The sequence below is a fragment of the Lathyrus oleraceus genome, chromosome 5, assembly GCF_024323335.1.
Source record: "Lathyrus oleraceus cultivar Zhongwan6 chromosome 5, CAAS_Psat_ZW6_1.0, whole genome shotgun sequence".
Lineage (NCBI taxonomy): Eukaryota > Viridiplantae > Streptophyta > Magnoliopsida > Fabales > Fabaceae > Lathyrus > Lathyrus oleraceus.
Window position 1 is genome coordinate 335,075,919 of NC_066583.1, and position 25,563 is coordinate 335,101,481.

Genomic DNA, 25,563 nt, shown 5'->3' on the forward strand with positions numbered 1-25,563 from the left:
CACCTATGAGGATTGAGGATCGAGAGTTGAAGCAGTTGCGGGGTAAAGAGATTGCCTTGGTGAAGGTAGCTTGGGGAGGACCAGCAGGTGGCAATGTGACTTGGGAACTGGAGAGTAAGATGAAGGAGTCTTACCCAGAGTTGTTCGCTTGAGGTATGTTTTCGAGGACGAAAACTCTTTTAGTGGGGGAGAGTTGTAACACCCCGATAATAATAAAATAATTATTTAAATTGAGTTAATAATTTATTTATTAATTTAATTAAATAATTGGAAATTTTATTATTATTATTATTATTGGAAAATATATATATGTTGGAAATAAGGAAAAGAGCCCATTTGGAGTAAAAAGGTTTTTACGTGAAAAACAGAGAAGCGATCGTGAAAGAGGAAAAGGGCAAAGAGACAGAGCAAGGGCTGAAGGTTGAAGAGAGAAAAGCTTGGAGCTCAAAGATTCGCCGAATTAATCAGGTAAGGGGGGTTTATCGTCGATTAATGGGTATTATGGGATAATATGTGATGGGTAGTGATAAGCCGTTAATTTGACCCTAATTGGGATTGTTGATGCTGAAGAATTGAATTGGATAAATTGTATTTAGACTGTAATTGAATCTGTGTTTGGGTTAGTGGTGAAATTCCGAACGTATAGCTTTTTACGGAATCGGAATCGGAGGTCCGGAAGTCCTCCAACGGCGGAAAATGCGGAGAATTCTGCATTCTGCCTTGTGTTAGCGCAGGAGCTGCTGTTTTGTCTGCGTTAACCGGTTAACCCAGGGTGTTAACCGGTTAACACTGTTATGAATTGTGAAATTGGTGCTGTTTTGCCTGCGTTAACCGGTTAACCCAGGGCGTTAACCGGTTAACACTGTTAAGTTTTGGGCAGTAAGCGTGTTTTGCCTGCGTTAACCGGTTAACCCAGGGCGTTAACCGGTTAACACTGTTGCAGAGTGGAAAAATTGTTAATTTAATGTGTTGTACATAATCGAGAGTTGGCCTATGTTGGCATGTGATGTAATAGGGATTATTTCCCGCTGTTTTGAGCAGTATAGGTATTAGTAGAGTGTGCTAATACTGTGTTTAATTGATTTACATGATAATGATGTGTTGATACATGTGTTGATGATGTATGATGGTATGCATAATGATGTGAATGTATGTATTATGCATGTATATGTGAATGGACTGTTGTATGGCTTAGAGTGTGAGCATATGTCCGTTGTGAATTGTTGTTGATGCTGCATTGCTAGATGATTAGCATGCATAGCATAGCCTTTGGGGCTGTAGCTAATTCCCATGGTGAGGAATTAGTGAGTGAATCATTGTGGATTTGTTGTTGATGTTTGCATGCTAGATGATTAGTGTGCATAGTCTAGCCTTCGGGGCTGTAGCTAATTCCCATGGTGAGGAATTAGTGAGTGAGTCACTAGGTCTCAAATGAGTGGGACTAGTGAGCTTAGTAGCCGTATCTGGAGGGATCGGTGAGCTTGAACTATATGTTCAAGAATAGTCGGTACCGCATGTGTGGAGTCTCATTGCATAATGTATGTATGGCGTATAATATGAATGGATGTATTCCAATATTATACGTGTGTTTGAGTTGTTGTGGAGTATGATTTGAGATTATACTTGTGCTTTATGTTGATGTTGAGCTGATGTGCTGTTACTGATTGTATGTTGCGATTAGGGTGATTAATGTGTTAAATTACTTAACATGACATTATATTCTATAATGCTTATTATATTGATTGAGGAACTCACCCTTACAACTATTTTTCAGGTAACGAGAAATGAGTTGAGTAGAAGCGAATGCTTGGAGTCTAGTGTAGTCTCCTTAGTGGGTCGTGCTCTGATAGATGTAACATCGGGATGGGATATTTACCTTGTTGAATAATTTACATGTGAATGTTACATGTTTTACATGATTGAGGAGATCTCTATCCGTTGCGTTTTATGCAAATGTTTATGTTTTGAATAAATAAAAGAGCATGACCGTAATATTGTTGAATATGGTGTGAATATTATGTGTGACACCCTTGAATGGCATAATTACTCTGAATTGTTATATGTTTATTATTTTTAGTTAAATATTTGGGGTATTTTAGACTAAAAAATTCCTAACTCATTCAAACCATTTTGTGCACTTGGGCACTTTTTCTTTTAAAACTTTTCCCAAGGCATTAGGCATGAGTCATTTCCATAGTTGAGTTATAATTCTCCTATCTCCATAGTATTGATGATAACCTTTTTCCATTTGTGAGAGCTAGTGGCATACTTGTTGATACTTATCCAAGTTGGAGCCCTTTTCATGATGATGCAAAGTTCTCATACTTGTGGGTGACTAGTTGAGTATTCTCCTTAACATGACAAAATATATATTTTTCATAAAAAATGAATCAAAACAAATTTCCTTTGTTATTTTTACCACAAACTACGAAGTTTTGATCCTCCATTGCACTTTGTTGGTACGTAGGCATGAGAGTTCAAAAGTCTTGGCAAACACAAAATAAAGAAAATATATTTCTTTTCTCATCTCTCCAATCTTTTAACAAACAACACTCTTTTTCAAACTAAAATGTACATATTTTCAAAGAGATTCCCATGGAGTACCATGGATGTTTAGGGTGCTAATACGTTTCCTTTGCATAACTAACCCCCAGACCCTTGTTCTCTTTTTATTAGTTTTATTTGAAAATTTCTTTGGGTTTTGTTTGTACTTTTTCCCTTTTCCTTTGGAAACAATAAAATCGCGGTGACGACTCTTGCTTTGCGAGTTAAGTTAATCAATAACTTAATCTCAAAATGTTACCGCTACAACTACCTCACCCATAAACTGCAAACTCTAAAAAGCTTACTCAAAGAAGCCTTATCTTAATGTCCAAATTACCAAACACCTCCTTATTCCAAACCTTAAGAGAGTTTTTAAGAGCTTTCAACTTATCTCAAGGATGCAAGCCGTCCATCGATGACGGGCCTCATCCCATCAAGAATCACAAACCAACGAATTGAAGCTCAGAGCACCCAACTAGAAGTTGTTAAACCTAAAGAGTTTAGGGCTTCCAAGCCGAGAGGGATATTTGACCACAAACGGATAGTGATCAGAAACATCACGGGTCAGGGTCTAAAGGCTCCCCTGACCCCACCAGACAAAAGCACACGATCCTGCCCACTCATAGTAACCTCGTTAAGATTCAATTTTAAGAGTGACATATTGAATTTTAATTGATGTGATAAATATAGAGTTATATGACATATGATGTATCATATTATAATCCATTCTTTTAGATTTAATAGATTATAATAGAAGTAGGAGAGAAAGATAATAAGATGATATATGAGAGACAAAGAGAAGTTTTTATAACATTTTGCACACCATTACAAGCACTCCAACATTACTTAAAACAAAAACATAAACTCTCTAAAATTATTACATAACTGCAACATAAAAAAAAACAGAAACATAAACTCTCTAAAGTTGAAACCTTAAAGATTCAATTTCCTCTTTAAACCTAGGCATGGCATCAACAGGGAGTGATGTGAAAAGATTAACTCCTCCTTTCATTGATGGATCATTCTCATCATCAAATTTATTAGAAGATGTAAAAATGCTCATATCCACACTCGCAAACAAGTTGCATGGTGCTGGTACTACATTCACCACTTCATTCCCACCAAATTCTACATTTTCATTAAGAAAACCCAAATGCCTCCACTCTGTCAGAACTGTTACTGCACCACCACTTTTCATTTTCAAACTCTCCTTACCATTCGTCTCCCAAGTGTCGATTGAGTTTTTGACATATTCACTAGTAGAACCAACGTTTTTAGTCTCTTTGATGAGCTTAACAATTTCATAGAGTGGCCTTTCATTGAGCTCACTCACTTTCAACACAAGGTTTGCATCCACACAAGAGTTACCATAATACCCTTTAGGTAAAGGTTCAAAATCCTTCAAGTTCCGCCTCATACCAACTAGCACAGATAACATTGTTTCTCCATTGTTGTTAAGTTTTAAAGCTCTTGCTCTTGACCTCCACACAAAACCAGCTAGTGCTTCGAAAGTTGTGAACCCTAAATTTTCATTTTCCTTCCTCAAACTCATCTTTAACCTTCTTATCATTTCACCCTCCACTTTAAAACAATATTTCTTAATAACTGTACTACTAGTTTCATTTAGAAAAGGTGAAAATGCAACATTGTTCATCGGACTTTCTGGAAATGGTTGTTTAGTTATTGATCCAACTAGTCTCTCTCTTTCCCACACAGGTATCACCGAGGGCTCAGTTCTTCCCCTTGAAAGTTCAACAATTGATTTCAAGAATTGAGATGCACCAAATCCATCACAGACTGCATGCAACACCCCCATTCCAATTGTGAAACCACCACAGAGAAATTTTGTTACCTTGAACACCAAAGGGTAACTTTTATCTTGAGGATCAAACACCAAATATTTTGCAATTTCTAGGTCATTAATGTCCAAATAATGAAGAGAAGAAAGAGTGCAATTAGCAGTTGCTTCCAAGAATGGAACACCGTAGTTTTCTGCATTAGGATTACAATGGACTCTACGCTTTCCATCATCAGCAGATTCCACTAGCTTACCTGCAACACATAGAGATAGAGGTTGAATTATAAGAAGTTGTGCTCTATAAAATATAGTACATATATTTAACAACTAAAACAAAACCTAATATATTGTATACCTGCAAGAGGATAATAATAAAACAAAGCCTTTGAAAGTGCTTCTTTCAATACATGAAAAATGTCGAAACTCGAATCAGAGTCATGAATTGGCGATGATCGGTATACATGAACAGTTTGACAAAGGTTGTTATAGATATCTCTATTGTCAATTGTGGAAAGAGAAAGAATACAAGAAGGAGTGGAGTTTGATGGTTTTACAAGCACAAAGTCTTTCATTTGAAGGTTTAGGGTTTCTTCCTGAAAAGCCATATGGTTTAGGGTTGATATACTTGAAGTTATATATTTTTGTGAGGATGTATTGTTAAAAATGGCAATGCTTCTATTTATAAGAAAATGAGGCAATGAGAAATCAGTATACAAATTTTCTTCAACTGTTGCAGCAAAGTATATGTGAAAGCTGCATGAGATGTTTTTCTACAACATCTGCACCGTCATCCATGGTTACTATGCTAGAGGAAAAGTGTTTTTTTACCTTTTTGCATTTAATGAACGAAAAAAAGTTGTGCATGGCAATTTGCTTACGCAAGGTTTCTATGGTTGGACATAAACCACATGTTGTAGTGTTGACCTTTGGTGCTAAATTAGAGTTGACCTTTTTTGATTGTTGAAAAATACTTTAAAGTATATGAAATCCTTACCTCATAGAATGAAATATAGACGAAATATAGACGAAATATGACTATATTTACGTGAAAATGCAAAAAGAGATGTCCTTCGTTACGAATCTTTTTCTTCTACAATGCCTTTTGTCCATCTCCACAAAAATGTGGAAGCACCACCTACTTTCCTGTTGGAAAAGTAGAAAAAAAAATTTAAGATTATAACTCAAAAATTTATTATTCAACTTCTAAAATAAATAAAAAATTACATGAAGATAAATTAATACTCTTTCAACTACAAAATTTCAAATCTCTCAACTATAAATTTTGGATTTTTTTTTTTTTTGCAAATTCTCTAAACTAATTTTTTTTAACTAAAAAATACAAAATCTCTCTAAACCTCACATGCACAAAGCTAATAAAATCTCATTACACTCATAATGCTACATTTTATTACGGTAAAAAAAACTTAAATTAACTTTCTATTTAAATTTTTACTTTAATTATTATTTCTTTCTACTTCTCGATGTAGAACTTGCATCAATAACTCTTTGACCCAATATATCTACCATTCTATTAGAACTAATTTATTTTCATAAACTTGTTGATAAAGTTTGTTAGAGGGTAATTTATTATTTCTACTTAAGTCTCACTTGGATTTAAGCAAGTGAGTGGTGTGAACAATAATATCATTATTCCTTTTGCAGTCTGTGTAGCAGTATGTGTGTGCAATCATTTGTAATCGATTTTTTGAGTTGTGAAAGTTTGTTATTATTCTCTCTTATCTCTCTTATTTTTATTGTTCATCTTTATCACCTTGTGCACCAACAATTTGTATATAAAGCTCCAGTTCAGATCCACGGGGAAACACAAGTGAAAAAGTGAAGAGTTGTGTGATTGATTTCTGTTTAGAGAATTCGTGTTGAATTTCCGATCAGAATCGTAACAGGATCACATATCTTGATTATGCGGGATTAGGAAACACTGTGCTTAGATGAAAGCTAAGTGTATTACACAAGGTTGAAGATGAACGGAAACAATAATCTGAGTACCAAGCTTTCAGTGTTCGATGAAAAGAACTGAAATCATTGGATGATTCAGATACGTGTGTTATTTGGAGCTCAATATGTTCTTGATCTCGTCAACGACAGTTACGCTGCACTTTCAGAAAATGCAACGGATGCGCAGAGAAATGCTCAGCATGAAATGAGGAAGAAGGACCAGAAGGCGTTGTTCTACATCCATCAGTGTGTTGATGTGGACATGTTTGAGAAAATCGTTGATTCGACGACAGCGAAAGCCGCGTGGGACACACTGGTGCGGTGCTACGGCGGTGATGCATCAGTGAAGAAAGTGAGGCTTCAGTCTCTATGCAAACAGTATGAGAATATCAGTATGAAGACTAATGAGAAGGTACCTGACTACATCTCCAGAGTGATTTTGGTCATAAATGAGATGAAGTCGTGTGGAGAAACTCTCTATGAAGAAAGTATCATTGAGAAGGCACTTAGATCTCTTACTCCTCAATTTGATTACATCATTGTAGCAATTGAATATTCTAAGGATCTGAGCACCATGAGAATAGAATAGATGCAAAGTAGTCTAGAGGCGCAAGAGTTGCATTTGACTGAGAGAACCTCTGAGAGAGAGGTAGAGCAGGCTCTGAAAGCTTCTTTTGTCAAGAAAGACCAGAAGCAGTCTTGGTCAGAAGCCAAGAAAAGACATGGTGGGTCTCAGAAGTAAGAGACCTCAACTTTTAGGAGTCATAAGGGAAATGAGAAGTATGACAAGAGAAAAGTTCAATGTTACTATTGTAAGAAGTTTGGCTGTTTTGCTACAGACTATTGGTCAAACAAGAAGAGGAAATCAGAAGAAGCGAATATAACCAGAAGTTATGATGATGAACATGTAATATTAATGGCTTCTGATTTTGATAGCGCGTCTCTAGAAGATTAGTGGTATATGGACACTGGTTGTTCAAACCATCTTACTGGAAATAAGAAATGGCTGGCTAATTTTGTCTCTAGGAAGAGGACCAAGATCAGATGTGTTGATGATAAGTATCTGAATACTGAAGGAATGGGGAATGTTAGAGTGATTTTGAATAATGGCAAATTTGCGTTAATTCAGAACATTTGGTATGGTCCTGCCATGAAGATCAATCTGATGAGCGTAGGTGAATTAATTGAAAAGGGATTCTCAATTACCATGAAGGACAATCTTTTGAAGTTGTATGACTATAATCAGAAGTTGATTATGGAGTCAGAACGGGGAAGTAATAGAACATTCAAGGTGAATGTTAAAACTGTATACTCTGAATACCTTAGCGCAACAAGTGTTGTGAAGGAAAGTGAGTTGTGGCACAAAAGATTTGGTCATTTGAACTTCAGAAGCTTAGGGCATATGAATTTAAAGAAACTGGTACGTGGAATTCCTACAATTAAGAAATCAGAAAATTCATGCAATGTGTGCATGACAACGAAGCAACCAAGACTGCTATTTGCATCAGAAGTATCTCCAAGAGCAAAATATGCTTTAGGAGTAATGCATCCTGATGTGTTGGACCATTTCCAGAACCTTCATTAGAAGGGAATAAATACTTTGTGTCATTTGTGGATGAGTTCATAATAATGACATGGGCATCCCTTATAAACTTCAAAAATGAGGTGTTTGCTAAATTTAAGAAATTCAAAATCAAGGATGAGAAACAGAGTGATCAGACTCTGAAGATTCTCAGAACTGATGGTGGAGGTGAGTATAACTCTACAGAGTTCAATAAGTTCTGTGAGAAGACTGGAATTGAGCATGAAGTGATTGCTCCATATATTCCTCAGCACAATGGTTTTGCTGAAAGGAAAAACTGAACTTTGTTTGATATGGCAAGGAGCATGCTAAAGGAGAAAAAGCTTCCTAACACTTTGTGGGGAGAAGCTGTTGCCACTGCAACATATGTGCTCAACAGGTGTCCAACCAAGAAGCTTGAGGAAATTGTTCCTTTTGAGAGGTGGGCTGGAGATAAGCAAAGTGTTAGTCATTTCAGAGTATTTGGTTTTGTTTGTTATAAACATGTTCCAGATGTTATTAGAAAGAAGATGAATGATAGATGCAAGGTGATGTTACTGGTAGGGTATCACAGTACACAAAAAATCACTTTTTAATGGATTCATTTTTAATCCATATTTCCTCATCCTTTCAAAGTATCGTCGAAGATGGCCAAGGTGGCCATTTCCTGTTGAGGATTTAGCTACTATATCATCGATGTAGACTTGCATAAACGTGTTTATGAAGTCATGAAACATAGAATTCATGGCCCTTTGGTAGGTTGCCCCCGACATTTTTCAACCCAAAGGGTATTACAACCCACTCATATGTTCCTAATACACCGGGCATCGAAAGGGCGTTTTGGGTACATCCTCTTCAGCTATGAAGATCTGGTTGTACCCTGAATACCCATCAAACAAACTCAAGTATTCATGGCATGCGGCTGAATCAACCAACATTTCTGTCACTGGCATAAGATATTCATCCTAAGATGTAGCACTATTCAAATCCCTAAAGTATATGCAAACTCTAAGAGTTCCATTCTTTTTTATAACAAGAACAATATTAGCTAACCATTCGACATACCTGGCCATTCGAATGAACTTGCTCTTGAGAAACCTTTATATCACTTGTTTGATCTTGGATATGATCTCTGGAGCGAACCTTCTGGGTTGTTGCGTGACTGGATTTTTTCTTGGTCGCATTGGTAGACGATGTTCCACCATACCTCGACTCAGTCCTGGCATTTCGTCATAATCCCATGCGAAGCAATCCTTGACCTCTTTCAACAGTTCAAAAACATCTTTTTTTAAATTGTCTTCGATTTTAGTACTGACATAGGTAGACCTCTTAATTCCCCTATCTCTGAGATCGACCTCTTCTAGAGGATCTTACGCATGCATCTTCACAATAAAAAAATTATGTCCTTTTCGAACCCCAAAGGCTCATCATCATAGATGCATTCGAGCCTCTGGCTTTTTGAAGCTATTTCTTGGCCCATTAGACCATCGCCATAAGCTCCAGGCTTCAAAAAGCCCATGGCCTTTGGTGCCATGTTTTCATAAAACTCAGCCTCAAAGACCGCTTTTAATTTATTTTCAGCCATATAGGCCTAAATTCTGGCCATGGTACTTAGCACAATCATTGGGCGCATCGACCATAGTCCATTTTATTGGTAGAATTTCTCCCTTTGCTCCTTCACTAGGATGCTTCTGATCCCACAAGAAACCATGGTTAGGATGAGGGTTTAACGAATATGTCGCACCCTTTCCTGGACTATGGGTATCAGACGCATGGTAACATGGATGTATTTTAGCCAAGTTCCTCTCAAAGTCATTTCGGATGACTTGGCTAGCATTTTGCAGATAATAGCTTTGATTTTCATCAACAGTTTAGACAACTCCATACGGTCTCCAAATAGCTATTCTCTGATGCAAAGTCGATGTCATTGCGCCGATGTCATGTATCCACTCCTTTCATAGGAGAAAATTATAATTGGCCTTAGAAGGTATGACCATAAACATCATCAACCTAGTTGTCAATCCTACAGATAAGTTGAGCTGGATAACTCTCAGGATGTTGCTAGTATTCCCTTCATAGTTGGATAAACCATGTTGTGTTTCTGTAACTTGGCATTACTTTTTCCAATCTTCCTAAGAAATGAATACGTCATCAAATTTACTATCGCTCCTCCATTGATGAAAACTTTACTGACAGTGATTCCATCAATTTTCTTCCGAATGAACAAGGGTTTCAGATGATATGTCATTCCTAAGTCAGGTTTTCAAAACATTGATGTCCTCTCTTCGACCACACCATTATCCATGACGTAGTAGCATAGTGGCTTCTGGTCAGCCACGTCATCTAGGACGTCTTCATCATTCTCAGACACCTTAGAGATTTTGTCAAACTCCGTCGGGAGCATAAACACTATGTTAAAATCGAGGAGGATATCAAGATCATCATCAAAGTTGGACTTCACCATTTCGTCATCCAGTGATGAAGATAGCTTTTCGCCTTTCCTCTTTGCATCCAGAAAAGGTGTTGGTAGAGTTGGTTCTTCCCCCTTTGGTGTTGTTGTACACAAAGGTATCTCTAGAAGTGGCCTTTTGTTGGCCATTTTTTTACTCCCTTTCTAGCAGGGGGATGAGTTGGATTTTTCACCTATGAGGCCTCCTTTTGGGCCTTTTTATTTCTCTGATGATGCCTCCACTTCGTCCTGATCATGGGGTTTTTTCCTTTATAACTTTCGGGAACATGTGCCATGTTACGATCTTATCCTTCATATTTGGTCACAATAGCTAACAAAACTTTTGTAACTAGATCACCATAACCAAGTGCTACTCCTCCAAAAACCCATAAAATCTTATATCACACAACAACCCAATTTGTTTGAACATTTTTCATAGTAGCCATAAAACAATAACATCTAGCTTGAGTTGTTGAGTGATATTACATTTCCTTGAAATGAGTATACCAATGACGAGGTAGAGAAAAAACCGGCAGGAAGGTCATGGACATGAGTCCAATAGTGAAGGGAGTTATATGGCCAATAGTAGGGTCTAATAGACACATGTGAATAGTAGGTTCAAGATCAAGATCTCTTTAGGCTGCTGCTATGACCATCAGAGGACATAATTGTGACTTCACTTGGTAAGCAAGAATGTCACCAAATTGTGGATATCTCAGAAATGTTGACCCCATATTTGTAGCTTAAATTGATGTAGAAGACTTTTATCATATAAGGGTAGATAAGTTTAGATTGAGAGCATATGAAGTTTCTTAGATTGGATTTATAAAAAAAAATTAAAAACTCAAAACCTTCATCTTTAAAATATTTGTTGCAAAGAAATTTAGATTTGTGAATGGTTCTGTGATGAAAGTATTGTAATCGATTATGCTTAGAGAATAATATATTATTAGGCAAGAAATCTGGATTTTTCATGTATTTCGGTTTATTTGAGTCCATTTGGACCAATTTTTTTACCCCTTTTTAACTTTCTGCATAATCCTAATTTAATTAACTTGGAGAAATAATTAGAAATACTAGTGAAAAAATGTAAAATCATTTGAATGAAATCTTTTAAAGAGGGTAAGTAAATTTTGTCAAGGTGACTAGACAGAGACACAATTAAATCATACATTCATTATTCCTTAACAAAAATGCTTGTTTTCTAATTACCTATGTTAAAGTAATTAATATTGATAATTTTTTGTAAATAGAAAATCCTTATGTTTGAACTTTGAATAATTTTAAAAAATTTATCCTCTTAATGTCTTTTTTTTTATGATTTTGATAAGACAATAAATTGCTCTCTTTCTATAGATCATTTTCTCAGAGCTTTTATATTTTTATTTTATTTAAATAATAAAATCAAAACATCATTTTAATTAATAAAATAATTCTAAGTTATTCTATCTTTATCTAATTACTCTCTCCACCCTACTACAAGATCACACACCCTCTTTTTCTCACTCACATCCACTTATCCACCCATACATAATAATCAAATAAATACACAAAAAATATAATTAAATTAAAATAAAATAATTTACTAAAGCTGAGGTGTTACGATCTTCTCCTTCATATTTGGTCACAATAGCTAACAAAACTTTTGTAACTAGATCACTATAACCGAGTGCTACTCCTCCAAAAACCCATAAAATCTTATATCACACAACAACCCAATTTGTTTGAACATTTTTAATAGTATCCATAAAACAATAGCATCTAGCTTGAGTTGTTGAGTGATATTACATTTCCTTGAAAAGAGTATACCAATGACGAGGTAGAGAAAGAAGCGGCAGGAAGGTCATGGACATGAGTCCAATAGTGAGGGGAGTTATATGGCCAATAGTAGGGTCTAATAGACACATGTGAATAGCAGGTTCAAGATCAAGATCTCTTTAGGCTGCTCCTATGACCATCAGAGGACATAATTGTTACTTCACTTAGTTAGCAAGAATGTCACCAAATTGTGGATATCTCATAAATATTGACCCCATATTTGTAGTTTAAATTGATGTAGAAGACTTTTATCATATAAGGGTAGATAGGTTTAGATTGAGAGCATATGAAGTTTCTTAGATTGGATTTATAAACAAATTTTAAAAACTCAAAACCTTCATCTTTAAAATATTTGGCGCAAAGAAATTTAAATTTGTGAATGGTTCTGTGATGAAAGTATTATAATCGATTATGTTCAGGGAATAATAGATTATTAGGCAAGAAATCTGAATTTTTCATGTATTTCGGTTTGTTTGAGTCCATTTTGACCATTTTTTTTTACCCCTTTTAAACTTTTTGCATAATCCTAATTTAATTAGCTTGGAGAAATAATTATAAATATTAGTGAAAAAATGTAAAATCATTTGAATGAAATCTTTTTTAAAATTTGTTTATAAATCCTTATGTAGTTTAAAAGTGCTTGTTTTCTAATTACCTATGTTAAAGTAGTAGATATTGATAATTTTTTGTAAATAGAAAATCCTTATGTTTGAACTTTGAATAATTTTAAAAAATGTATCCTCTTAATGTCTTTTTTTTTGTTGATGATTTTGATAAGACAATAAATTGCTCCCTTTCTATAGATCATTTTCTCAGAGTTCTTTTAAAGATGTTATTATACGAAACACATTCTCCTCTTTTTGAAGTGAAAGATAATAACTTGTCATTTGCTTTGATCATACGGTATGAACAGTGATTATTATGACATTGTTTTATGTTTAAAACGGTAAAAAACACCTCATTTTCTTTTTAATTTTCCACACTACACAAGTTTGCTTCCTCTTTTTCTTTTGGATTTATCAGATGATTCCATGTAAGTGTCATCCGATTCAGTATTAGATATTTTGTGAAGATCGCCACTATTTTCAATTTCATGTTCTTTGACATTTTCTTTTATGATAGGTTCTTTCTATTTATTTTAGTCTTCTTTTAAGCTTCCTAAAATGATTTAGCTTGTGTGTATGTTCTTGCAATTTATCAATCAGAATAGCATAAACTATAAAAGAAGAATCCTTTTTAAAATTGTAGTCTCTTTAGGTTGTCAACAAAAATTGAAGCATATAACAATTTTGTTAGTTACAATATTATGTTTGAATTTCTTGTCAAGAGTTTTGAGATAATCATATTTATGGATAAATCATTTTTGGATGTTCTCTTTTGATTTGAGTATGTTGGTACACAAGATGATAAAGATGAACAATGAAAAATAAGAGAGAGAAGAGAGAATAATAATAGACTTCCACTACTCTAATAAACGGTTATAGCAAATGCGCACACACACTGCAAAAGGAATATTGATAATATTTGTTCACACCACTCACTTGCTTAAATACAAGTGGGACTTAATGAAAATACTAAAGTACCTTCTAACAAACTTTATCTACAAGTCTCTAAAAATGAATTAATTCTAAAATCATCCCTTAATTCGTATTCAACTTAACCAAAACTAACAATACTAATTTCATCCCTCAAGCGGAGAAATTGATCAGTCTTGATCGCCTTCATCAGAACATCTTCCAACTGCTTCTAGGTGCTACAGTGCAAAACTTCTAGCACTCCATTATGAACCTGATTCTCAGAATGTAATATTTCATATTCCCTTAAATGCTCAATTAGTTGTCAGTTGAAACCAATTGAGTTCATATGTACTCTATCTCTTGTCAGTTGGAACAATTAGAGCTCCTGTGTGCTCTAAATGTTGTCAGTTGGGACCAATAGAGTATCCAGTGAATTCTGAAGAGATTAATTATTAATAAAAGAGACAAATCAATATTAATAAGTACAAGAGAGGATATTTTAGTAATATTAATAATTGATCAATTGTTACTAGAAGACAAAATATCACTTGAGGATATTTTGTATATATATATATATATATATATATATATATATATATATATATATATATATATATATATATATATATATATATATATATATATATATATATATATATATATTGTATGGTGGAAAGAATAGGAAGAAAAATGGGTGGATAAGATTAAGAAAGAGAGAGTTATCAGGAAGTGGAAAAAAGAGAAAAGGAAAAGAAAGAAAAAACAAGAAAGAAAGAGAAGAAGAAAACGTGAAGAAAGAGGAGAGAAAAGAAGAGGAATGAAGAAGAAAGTGGAAGAAGAAAGAAAAGAAGAGGAAGGAAGAAGAAACCATCATCTCATCTCCATCATCATCATTACCAACTTCATCTCCATATCATCAATCTCATCATCATCTTCTTGAATCAAGTGAGTTCTAGTTAGTTTCCTCTCTAGAGTGAGATTCTCATGAAATAGAATACTAGGGTTTGGTGTTGTTGTCTTGAATCATGAAGAAAATGGATAGCATGGTAGGTATCCTTGTTGTTACATGTTGTTTGTGATCTTTCACGTTGCTTATATGAATTGGTGCTATGTTGTGTGGATTATGTTGTTGATTCATATGAGCTTATGTTGGTACATGTCTTAACATGATTTAGAGTGATTAAAGATGTCAAAGGATGAGTTTAGAAGAGGTGTTTTTGGAGATTATGCAAGTGTCAATCGATTGATTGCAGAAAAGTTGTAGAACCAATTGATTGGTTCATGATTCTGTGAAGAAAAGATGAATTTTACAGATATCAATCGATTGGCTACAATGCTCAATTGATTGGTCCTGTTAAATTTTGTGAAAAATACATACAGGAAGCTCATGCAATCGATTGTGTGTGTGTGTGTATTAGATTGACAATAATCAGTTGATCTATGCGCAATCGAGTGGGTTTTGACCTAGAATTTCGATTAGGTTAAAACGATTGTAGTTTTAGTTTCGTAAATCTGTTTTGGACGTGGTCGGAAGCGTTAGGAAGCTAGCGGAGAAAACTATAGTATAGAGAGAAGTATCTATGAGTTTTTCCACTATAACTTTCTCTTGAGTCTGATTAACCCCACCATATGATGATTGGACGGATACTCACTTTGTGGTGTGAGAGTGGAATAAGTTATAATGAGGTGAGTCATGTGATGGCTTTGCCTAGGGTTATTGGGACATGTTAGATTATCATGTATGCTTCTTGTATACTTGATTGTGTAATGAATTGGTTCCATGTCTCCATCATAACACGAGAATCATGCCTCCTATTTTTATGGGGTTGAATACATTGGAAAGTGAATCCAATACCTCATCAAGTGATAAGAATAGACCATGGGATGCCATGGGTCTTATGTGTATTGGTTATAAATGGTTATGAATTGTTGTTGTGTTTCTTATGTGATGCATTCTATAACCTATGCATGAATTATTACTGCATTGATTATGATATGATTGGTTGATTGTATTGGTTAAATAATAATATGACTAAAACTTATGAGTGAGGTAAATTAGGAGAAACCTAGGTAAATGACTTAGAAATATAACTTAAGTCATGAGATGATTTAGATAATGATGCTTGGACGTGATCGTACCGTGGTGTGTACAACGAACAAGTAGTCACAAAATGATATGTTAACATGCTTTGTATGGAACATGTATGATTTATGTATGAGAATGGATCATGTTATGATGCCATGAGAATTGATATGATATCATGAGAATTGTATGACATTTGGTGATGAACATTTGTTCCAAAAGTCCTATTTGCTGTTGAGAATTGATCACGTATTCGAAATTAGTTGTGATTGTACACATACCACTTCAAGGGCTTAGGTAAAGCAATAAGTGGGGATGTGGCATGAGTGATTCGTGCCTCAATTGGGTTTGAGCTCCAACCATGGCGGACATGGGGGAAAGGTGGACACCTAAGTGGGTTAGAGGCTCATACGGTGAAAGACACCCTAAGTGGGTTAGAGACCCATACGGATGACAGTCGCTTGAACTGAGGATTAAGCCTCATAGAAGACCTGATATCCACCGTGAAAGTCGAATCATACGAGCATGGGTGAACCAAGCATGGCTTAGACGTAAGTTCATTCGAGGATTGATGTTTCGTGAATCTGAATAGGGGTTTGTTGAGTGGATGCACCCAAGTGACATGTTTCTATACATTGCGATTATCCCTTAGTTGCTCAAGTCTAAGTTACAAGGTGCAAGTGATGCACAAGTAACAGAAGATGAATACTTGAGTTAGAATTGATTAGAAACCTTGTAGAGCTGAGTGAACCCACATGATAAGAGAACTCACTGAGATTATTATCTCACCCCAATATTATTCTTGCTTTTCAGGTGTTGTTTGTAGGTGTTGGTTCTATGTATTGGCATCAATTTTGGTAAAACTTAGTGTTATCACAAGATGCCACGCTTGTAGTCTTGACATGTGATATTAGCTTTCTGCAGGGTGTTTAATATGGTTGTGCAGGATTTATTCAATATGTCAGACCCGATGTTAAGACATGTGCATACAAAACATTCATCCTGAATGTTATGTGTTTTGTTGTTGCGCTTTTCATGCAAGTCTTTGTATGCTTATGTGGAGATTGCATGCGTTACTCAAGGAGTAATTCTATTTAAAGCCAAAATATTCTGTTTCCCAAAGAGGAATGATTTGTTACTAATTCCTAGGGAATACGCGTTAGATAGGATTAGGGTTTCATGTTGCCCAAGCCCATTCAGAAATCTTCTATTTAAAGACCATGTAAACCCTGTGTATTTGGACAGAGAATATACGAACGTTGAAGTCAGTGAGTATTCGGGTTGTTAGCCTAATGCACGTTTGTGAATTGTGATCCATTCATTCATCTTGTTGATGTGTGAATTGGACTGAGTTTTGAGTTGTAATTTGTCCACTCTAAGCTTTGAAGTACGAGTGTATTTGTTTACATGATTAAAGCTTTTAAGCAAGATCAAGTGTGTGTCCTTGAAGTGTGTCTTCTTTCTTTGTGGTATTTGTTCTAGTATCACTGCTGTGATTGAGGGGGAGTGAGTAGGGTCGCATATCTAAGAGTTCTTAGATAGAAGTCACACGGGTAGAGATTAGGTGAAAATACTGTAACTTGAAGTTGTTTACTGAGAGTCTTTGAACTAATTATGTTTAGTGGATTTCCTTCCTGGCTTGGTAGCCCCCAGACGTAGGTGTGTTTGGACTGAATTGGGTTAACAATTGCCTGTGTCGTTTTTCAATTGTTTAATAATTTCACTATGTTTATGTTTCATTTGTTGTTCAGATATTAGTGTCGTGAAATTACCTTCGACATCTCATATCTGATACTAGAATTTCAATTGGTATCAGAGCAGGCATCCTGCTCTGGTTCTGGGTGAGATCTCGGGACATTACTTTTTGGTACTATGGACAGAGACAGAGGGTCTATAAACAGACCACCAATTCTGGATGGATCTAACTATGATTACTGGAAACCTCAGATGGTATCCTTCTTAAAATCTTTGGACAATAAGGCTTGGAAAGTTATTCTAACAGGCTAGGAACATCCATTCATTACTAAGGATGGAGAAGTCACATCTGATAAGAAGCTTGTGGAAGAATGGACCAAGGAGGAGGATGAACTAGCTCTTGGAAACTCTAAAGCATTGAATGTTATATTCAATGGGGTTGATAGGAACATCTTCAGACTGGTGAACAATTGTGAGGTGGGTAAAGATGCTTGGAATATTCTCAAAACCACTCATGAAGGTACCTCGAGAGTGAAGATGTCTAGATTGCAGCTGCTTACTACTAAGTTTGAAAATTTGAGGATGAAAGAAGATGAAAGTATTCATGATTTCCATATGAATATTCTTGAGATTGCTAATTCCTCAGGAGCCATGGGTAAGAAGATGTCAGATGAAAAGCTTGTGAGGAAAATCCTCAGATCACTCCCTAAAAGATTTGCCATGAAAACGACATCCATAGAAGAATCTCAAGATATTTGCAAGATGAGAGTGGATGAGCTAATTGGATCCCTTCAAACATTCGAGTTGGGAGGGAGTGATGGATCTGAAAATAAAGTCAAAAGCATAACCTTTGTGTCAAACACTGAAGATAAAAAGGAAGAAAGTAGTCAGGATGCTGATGAAGGTATGTCAAATGACTTAGCGTTACTTGGAAGACAATTCAACAAAATCCTGAAGAGGATGGATGTAAGGTCAAAGTCTAATGTCAAGAACAACTCGTTTGACATCAGTAGGCCCAATGATCCTGGAAGAAGAACAAAAACTGAAGAAAAATCCAAACAAGGCAAAGGAATTCAGTGCCATGAGTTTGAAGGGTATGGTCACATTAGAGCTGAATGTGGGACCTATCTCAAGAAACAGAAGAAGAGTCTTGCTGCTACTTGGTCTGATGATGATTCTGAAACTGAAACAGAAGGAGAATCTGCCAATCTTGTGATTGCCTTGACTGGGAGATGGGATCCTGATGAAGACTCTAGCGATGATGAATTAACCTTTGATGAATTAGATAATTCTTATAGGAAGTTGTGTTTCAGAAGTGAAGAAGTGTGTCAACAAGTGGAGAATCAGAAGAAACTGATAACCCACCTAGAGGATGAGAAGACAGAACACTTAGAAACCATTTCTAAGTTGAAGATCGAAGCCTTGTTGAGATGACGAAGTATGTCAGAATGCTAAATAGTGGATCTGACACCTTAGACAAAATCCTTCAGGTTGGAAAGATGACAGGAGACATGACTGGCCTTGGGTTCAATGAATCTTCTCCTGATTGTAATCCCTATGATAGCAAACCAAAGATGTCACATCAGGTGTCTCAACATCACAAGGGAAGACAACATAAAGGAAAACACCAAAGATGGAGATGTCATTACTGTGGGAAATTTTGTCACATAAAACCATTCTGCTTCAGGCTGTATGGTTATCCTAGTCCTACTCATCAACCTAGACCCAAACAACACATCTTTTCTAACAGAAAATAGTGGGTTCCTAAGGTTCGTGCTACTAACTTGATAGCTCATACTTCCCTCAGAGTCTCAGCCAAAGAAGATTGGTACTTTAACAGTGGATGCTCCAGAGACATGACTGGAAGCAAAAATTTGTTGATTGACCTTCAATCTCATGTCACCAGCTATGTAACTTTTGGTGATGGAGCAAAGGGTGAAATCAAGGGGATTGGAAAGCTGAACTGCTCTGGACTTCCTAACCTTGATAATGTGTTGCTTGTTAAAGGATTGACTGCAAACCTGATCAGCATCAGTTAACTATGCGATCAAGGTCTCAATGTGAACTTCACAAAAACTGAATGCTTAATTACTAATGCAAAAAATGAGGTGATCATGAGAGGAGTCAGATCTAAGGACAATTGTTATATATGGATTCCTTAAGAAACTAGTTATTCATCAATATGTGCTCTAGCTAAATAAGAAGAAGTGAAACTATGGCATCAAAAACTGGGTCATCTGCATCTTAAAGGAATGAAGAAGATCATATATGTTGAAGTTGTCAGAGGAATCGCAAAATTAAAGATTGAAGAAGGAAGAGTATGTGGTGAATGTCAGATTGGAAAGAAGACAAATATGTCACATCAGAAGATCAAACATGACACCATATCTAAAGTGCTGGAACTTCTCCACATGGACTTGATGGGGCCTATGCAGGTGGAAAGTCTTGGTGGAAAAAGGTATGCTTATGTTGTGGTGGACGACTTCTCCAGATATACCTGGGTGAATTTTATAAGGGAAAAATATGATGTGTTTGATGTGTTCAAAGACCTTTTCCAAAGACTTCAAAGAGAAAGAGAGAGTCATGTTATCAGAATCAGAAGTGATCATGGGAAAGAATTTGAGAACAGTAAATTTGCTGAATTCTGTTCATCTGAAGGGATTGGACATGAGTTCTCTTCTCCCATTACCCCTCAGCAAAATGGTGTGGTGGAAAGGAAAAATAGAACTCTCCAAGAATCTGCTAGAGCTATGATTCATGCTAAGAAGTTGCCTTACAACTTTTAGGCTGAAGCTATGAACACTGCGTGTTATGTTCACAACAGAATAACCTTGAGAAAAAGGACCTCAACCACTTTATATGAAGTCTGGAAGGGAAGAAGACCTATTGTCAAATACTTCCATGTGTTTGGTAGTAAATGATATATCCTGGCTGATCGTGAACCAAGAAGGAAAATGGACCCCAAGAGTGATGAAGGAATATTTCTGGGCTATTCAACAAAGACCAGAGCCTTTAGAGTTTTTAATTCCAGAACTAGAGTTATGATGGAATCTATCAACGTTGTTGTTGATGATTAAGAGACTGATGTCACAGACGATGTTGAAACATTTTTGAATGATGCCCCAACTGAACTCCCTGATAAAAGTAGCGAGAGTGAGTCCACTCAGGCTGAACCTGAAGCTGATCAAGTAAATAAGGGACCCTCTAGCAGAATTCAGAAGGATCATCCTAAAGATCTCATTATAGGAGATCCAAATAAAGGGGTCACCACTAGATCAAGGGAAGTGATCTCACATGCCTGTTTTGTGTCAAAGATTGAGCCTAAGAATGTTAAAGAAGCCTTAACTGATGAATTCTGGATCAATGCCATGTAGGAAGAGTTAGGCCAATTCAAGAGAAGTGAAGTATGGGAATTGGTTCCAAGACCTGAAGGAATAAATGTTATTGGAACAAAGTGGGTTTACAAGAATAAATCTGATGAAAAAGGTGTGGTTACTAGAAATAAAGCAAGATTGGTAGCACAAGGATACACTCAAGTTGAAGGAGTTGAATTTGATGAAACATTTGCTCATGTAGCTCGCCTAGAGTCCATTAGATTATTGCTAGGAGTGACATGTATTCTGAAGTTTAAACTGTTCCAAATAGATGTGAAAAGTGCCTTCTTAAATGGCTACTTGAATGAGGAAGTATATGTTGAACAACCAAAGGGATTCACAGACCCAAATCTTCCAAAGCATGTGTATAAGTTAAGGAAATCTCTTTATGGGTTGAAACAAGCTCCTAGAGCTTGGTATGAGAGACTCATAGTGTTTCTCATTGACAATGGGTACAAAAAGGGAGGCATTGATAAGACTTTATTTGTCAAAGATGAAGGAGGAAAGCTCATGGTTGCTCAGATCTATGTGGATGATATTGTGTTTGGTGGGATGTCAAGTAAGATGGTTAGACATTTTGTTGAGCAAATGCAGTCTGAATTTGAAATGAGCCTTGTTGGAGAACTGACCTATTTTCTTGGCCTGCAAGTCAAGCAGATGGAAGATTCTATCTTTCTATCTCAAAGTAAATATGCCAAGAATATCGTTAAGAAGTTTGGCATGGAGAATGCAAGCCATAAGAGGACACATGCTCCTACTCATCTGAAGGTGTCTATAGATGAAAATGGGGTCAGTGTGGATCAAAGTCTCTACATAAGAATGATAGGGAGTCTGCTATATCTTACAGCAAGCAGACCTGACATTGCTTTTGCAGTAGGTGTATGTGCTAGATATCAAGCTGAACCAAAGGTGAGCCATATAAACCAAGTGAAAAGGATCCTGAAATATGTCAATGGCACTTGTAACTATGGGATGCTATACACTCATGGATCTGAATCTGTGTTGTCTGGATATTGTGATGTTGATTGAGGTGGTAGTGCTGATGATAGGAAAAACACATCAGGAGGATGTTTCTTCTTGGGGAACAACTTAATATCGTGGTTTAGTAAGAAGTAAAATTGTGTTTCGCTGTCTACTATTGAAGCTGAATACATAGCAGCTGGAAGTAGTTGTTCTCAACTGGTGTGGATGAAACAAATGTTGACTGAATACAATGTCACACAAGATGTCATGACATTGTACCGTGATAACCTGAGTGCTATAAACATCTCAAAGAACCCTATTCAACACAGCAGGATCAAACATATTGATATTCATCACCATTTTATTAGAGAACTTGTGGAGGATAAGACTGTAGTTTTAGAGCATGTTGCTACTGAGATGCCGTTAGCTGATATTTTTACAAAGGCTTTGGATGCAAATCAGTTTGAATTCCTGAGAGGAAAATTAGGGATTTGCATTTATGAATACTTGTAGCAATTAATATGGAGTGGAAAAAGTAATCAAATTATTGTCTATGTGCCTAAAATGAAGTGCCCCCATTATGGTAAATCTTCGCCTTGTTTTAGAAATACCATCCTCACATTCTACCCCCATAACATCATTACCTACTTCAACTCTTCCATCTTCCTTTTCTTTCTCCACATTCCTCTGTTAGGGCAACATTACCTTTTCCAGAAAAACTCCAAAATGTCACAACATCAAGATACATCTTCTTCTAAAAATACTAAGTCTACTCCAAAGGTTAGTGCTCCTCCCATGGGCATCCCTGATGATGAGATTCTGGATGTTGCTCCTCTCTCTATTACTCTCGGCACGGACATTGATTTGAACCAACCAATCTCCATTGATGCCTCAGCTTCTGCATGCTCCAATCAAGCTAACCCCTCTTGTATTCCTTCTGGTTCAACTCCTGCCACTAACTCTAAGGAAGATACACACTACACTGGTCGTGTTATAAGAGACCTAGTCACTAGAATTCTTAATGAAGGCCACTCTGTGAAGGGAGTTTCTACTCCCCTTTCTCAAATGTACCCCTCTCCTGAGGTTGAACAACATAGTAATAAGGATGACGATTCCTCCAGTTCTAAAAAGGATTTGGCTGCTGAAGGATTATGCTCTCTAGGGAAAACCGTGTCTGAAAAAGGGAAATTTGTGGCCTCCAAAACTGCCAATGCTTCCCACTTTGAGAAGCATGATGATGCAAATGTTGTGATTGATCTAGAGGATGGTAGCTCTGATGATCAAGAGGAAAGCTTACTTCATCACATAGAGCCAAGTGTGGCTAAACGCATGAAGACTCGCAAAGGAAAACCTGTGGCTGAACTTATGTCAGCTAGAAGAGCTAAGAAGACTGCTGGTATTGGTCCCTCCAAACCATGGAGCAAGGTTGAAGTAAAGAAGAGGAAGGTCATAGATGATTCTGAGCCTGAAGAGGATGTTGAGGAATATGTCCCTGACATCTCTCCTATGAAGAAAACCACTATTAGGAAGTCTCCTGGTAAAGTCCCTGCTGTTCATTTGGATAACATCTCCTTCCATCTTGAGGATGGAGCTGCTAAGTGGAAATTTGTGATTCAGAGAAGGGTAGCTGTGGAAGGGAGTTGGGAAAAGATGTTGTTTATGTCAAGGAGGTCATGGACCTGATAAAAGTTGTTGGGCTATTGAAGACTATTGCTGGGTTCTCTCAATGCTACGAAGGTTTAGTCAAGGAATTTATTGTCAACATTCCTGAGGATATTTCTGATAAGAACAGCAAGGAATTCTGCAAGGTGTATGTGAGGGGTAAGTGTATAACATTTTCTCCTACTGTTATTAATCATTTTCTAGGCAGAGATAATGAGGGTGCAGGAGAACTAGAAGTTACAAACAATCAGGTCTGTAGGGAGATTACAGCTAGGCAGGTGAAAGTTTGGCTTGTTAAAAAGCATCTTCCTACTGGGAAGTTGACTGTCAAGTATGTTATCCTGCATAAAATAGGAGCTGCTAATTGGGTCCCTACCAACCATATCTCCACCATTGCTAATACGCTTGGGAGGTTTATTTTTGCTGTTGGAACAAAAGTGAAATTTGACTATGGTAGATTTATGTTTGAACAAATCATCAAGCATGCAACTACTAATGCAGTTAAGCTGCCAATTGCTTTTCCCTCTATGATCTGTGGTATTATCTTGAATCAACATCCTGGTATTCTATGCTCTAATGACTTACCTAGTAGAAGAAAACCTGTTATATCTGTGCACTACAAACTGTTTGAAGGAAGTCATATCGAGGATATTGTCCTGACATTTGCCATGAAAAGGCCAACCTCAAAAGTTGGAACAATTGTTGAGCTTAAGGAGACACAGAAAGATCTAGGTGAAAGGATAAGGGTAGCCACATCTAGAAAACAATCGTTAGAAGCCTTGATTGCAAGCTTGGAGCAGGCTGAGGGTGAAAATATTGAACATGCTAATGTTAGCCATGAAGATGAAACTGAAGCCCACACCTCTAGTGAGAGGTCTGCTAACAATGATGACACAAGTGACAACTTTTTTCCTGGTGCTGATGAAGCTGCAAGCTCAAGCTCTACTGAGTAGCTCCTTTGACTTTGGTCCCTATTGGGTTGATGGTTTTTTTGCTGTTTTGGTGGATTTCCTTATTTTTGGTTTTACTTTGTTGATTTGTTTCTCAGCTTGCTTACAACTGGTTATGTACTTGGTGTTGTAACCCTTTAACTTCTGGTTTTCGGTTAATGACTAGATAGACATTTATTTTGTCTCTTTGGTCTTTTTTGGATAAGAAGGGGGAGAAATAGCTATAGATGATGTAGCTGAGTATCTTTGTTGTTGTTGCTCTGTTGTTGTTGCTGCTCTGTTTGTCTGATACAGGGGGGAGAATTTTATGGTGTTCTGTCTGTGTGAAGCAGGTTGTTGCTTGTTGTGAACTAGCCGAAGGGGGAGATGGTGTGTTCTGAGTACAAGCACTTGTGTGTTTACTAGTTATTATTTTTGCTAGTAATGTGTGTATGTTTACTTCTGTTGTTGAACTGATACCTTGATTGATTTCTTGTGAACGTGTGATCTATTGTTTGTTTTAGCCAAAATTTTCCAAAGGGGAGTTTGTTGGTTCTATATATTGGCATCAATTTCGGTAAAACTTAGTGTTATCACAAGATGTCACGCTTGTAGTCTTGACATGTGATATCAGCTTTCTGCAGGGTGTTTAATATGGTTGTGTAGGATTTATTCAAGATGTCAGACCCAATGTTAATACATGTGCATACAGAACATTCATTCTGAATGTTATGTGTTTTGTTGTTGCGCTTTTCATGCAAGTCTTTGTGTGCTTATGTGGAGATTGCATGTGTTACTCAAGGAGTAATTCTATTTAAAGCCAAAATATTCTGTTTCCTGAAGAGGAATGATTTCTTACTAATTCCTAGGGAATACGCGTTAGATAGGATTAGGGTTCCATGTTGCCCAGGCCCATTCAGAAAGCTTCTATTTAAAGACCATGTAAACCCTATGTAATTGGACAGAGAATATACGAACGTTGAAGTCAGTGAGTATTAGGGTTGTTAGCCTAATGTACGTTTGTGAATTGTGATCCATTCATTCATCTTGTTGATGTGTGAATTGGACTGAGTTTTGAGTTGTAATTTGTCCATTCTAAGCTTTGAAGTACGAGTGTATTTGTTTACTTGATTAAAACTTTTAAACAAGATCAAGTGTGTGTCCTTGAAGTGTGTCTTCTTTATTTGTGGTATTTGTTCTAGTATCACTGCTGT

At 36.4% G+C, this 25,563-nt stretch overlaps 3 protein-coding genes across 3 annotated transcripts; 2 read left to right on the forward strand and 1 right to left on the reverse strand.

The window, feature by feature from the left end:
• Positions 1-3,329: 3,329 nt before the first annotated feature.
• LOC127078387 (spermidine coumaroyl-CoA acyltransferase) lies at positions 3,330-5,050 on the reverse strand. The gene is made up of 2 exons (XM_051018852.1): positions 4,698-5,050; positions 3,330-4,596 (listed from the first exon to the last, which is right to left on the reverse strand). Exons 1-2 carry the CDS (start codon positions 4,945-4,947, stop codon positions 3,464-3,466), a joined length of 1,383 nt encoding a protein of 460 aa, XP_050874809.1. The 5' UTR covers positions 4,948-5,050; the 3' UTR covers positions 3,330-3,463.
• A 1,339-nt stretch (positions 5,051-6,389) lies between these two features.
• LOC127080519 (uncharacterized) lies at positions 6,390-7,253 on the forward strand. The gene is made up of 3 exons (XM_051020840.1): positions 6,390-6,710; positions 6,888-7,023; positions 7,138-7,253. The coding sequence occupies exons 1-3, from the start codon at positions 6,390-6,392 to the stop codon at positions 7,251-7,253; spliced, it is 573 nt and encodes a 190-aa protein (XP_050876797.1).
• Positions 7,254-22,484: 15,231 nt separating this feature from the next.
• On the forward strand, positions 22,485-24,373 carry LOC127080520 (uncharacterized). The gene is made up of 3 exons (XM_051020841.1): positions 22,485-23,295; positions 23,376-23,579; positions 23,625-24,373. Exons 1-3 carry the CDS (start codon positions 22,485-22,487, stop codon positions 24,371-24,373), a joined length of 1,764 nt encoding a protein of 587 aa, XP_050876798.1.
• Positions 24,374-25,563: the final 1,190 nt, after the last annotated feature.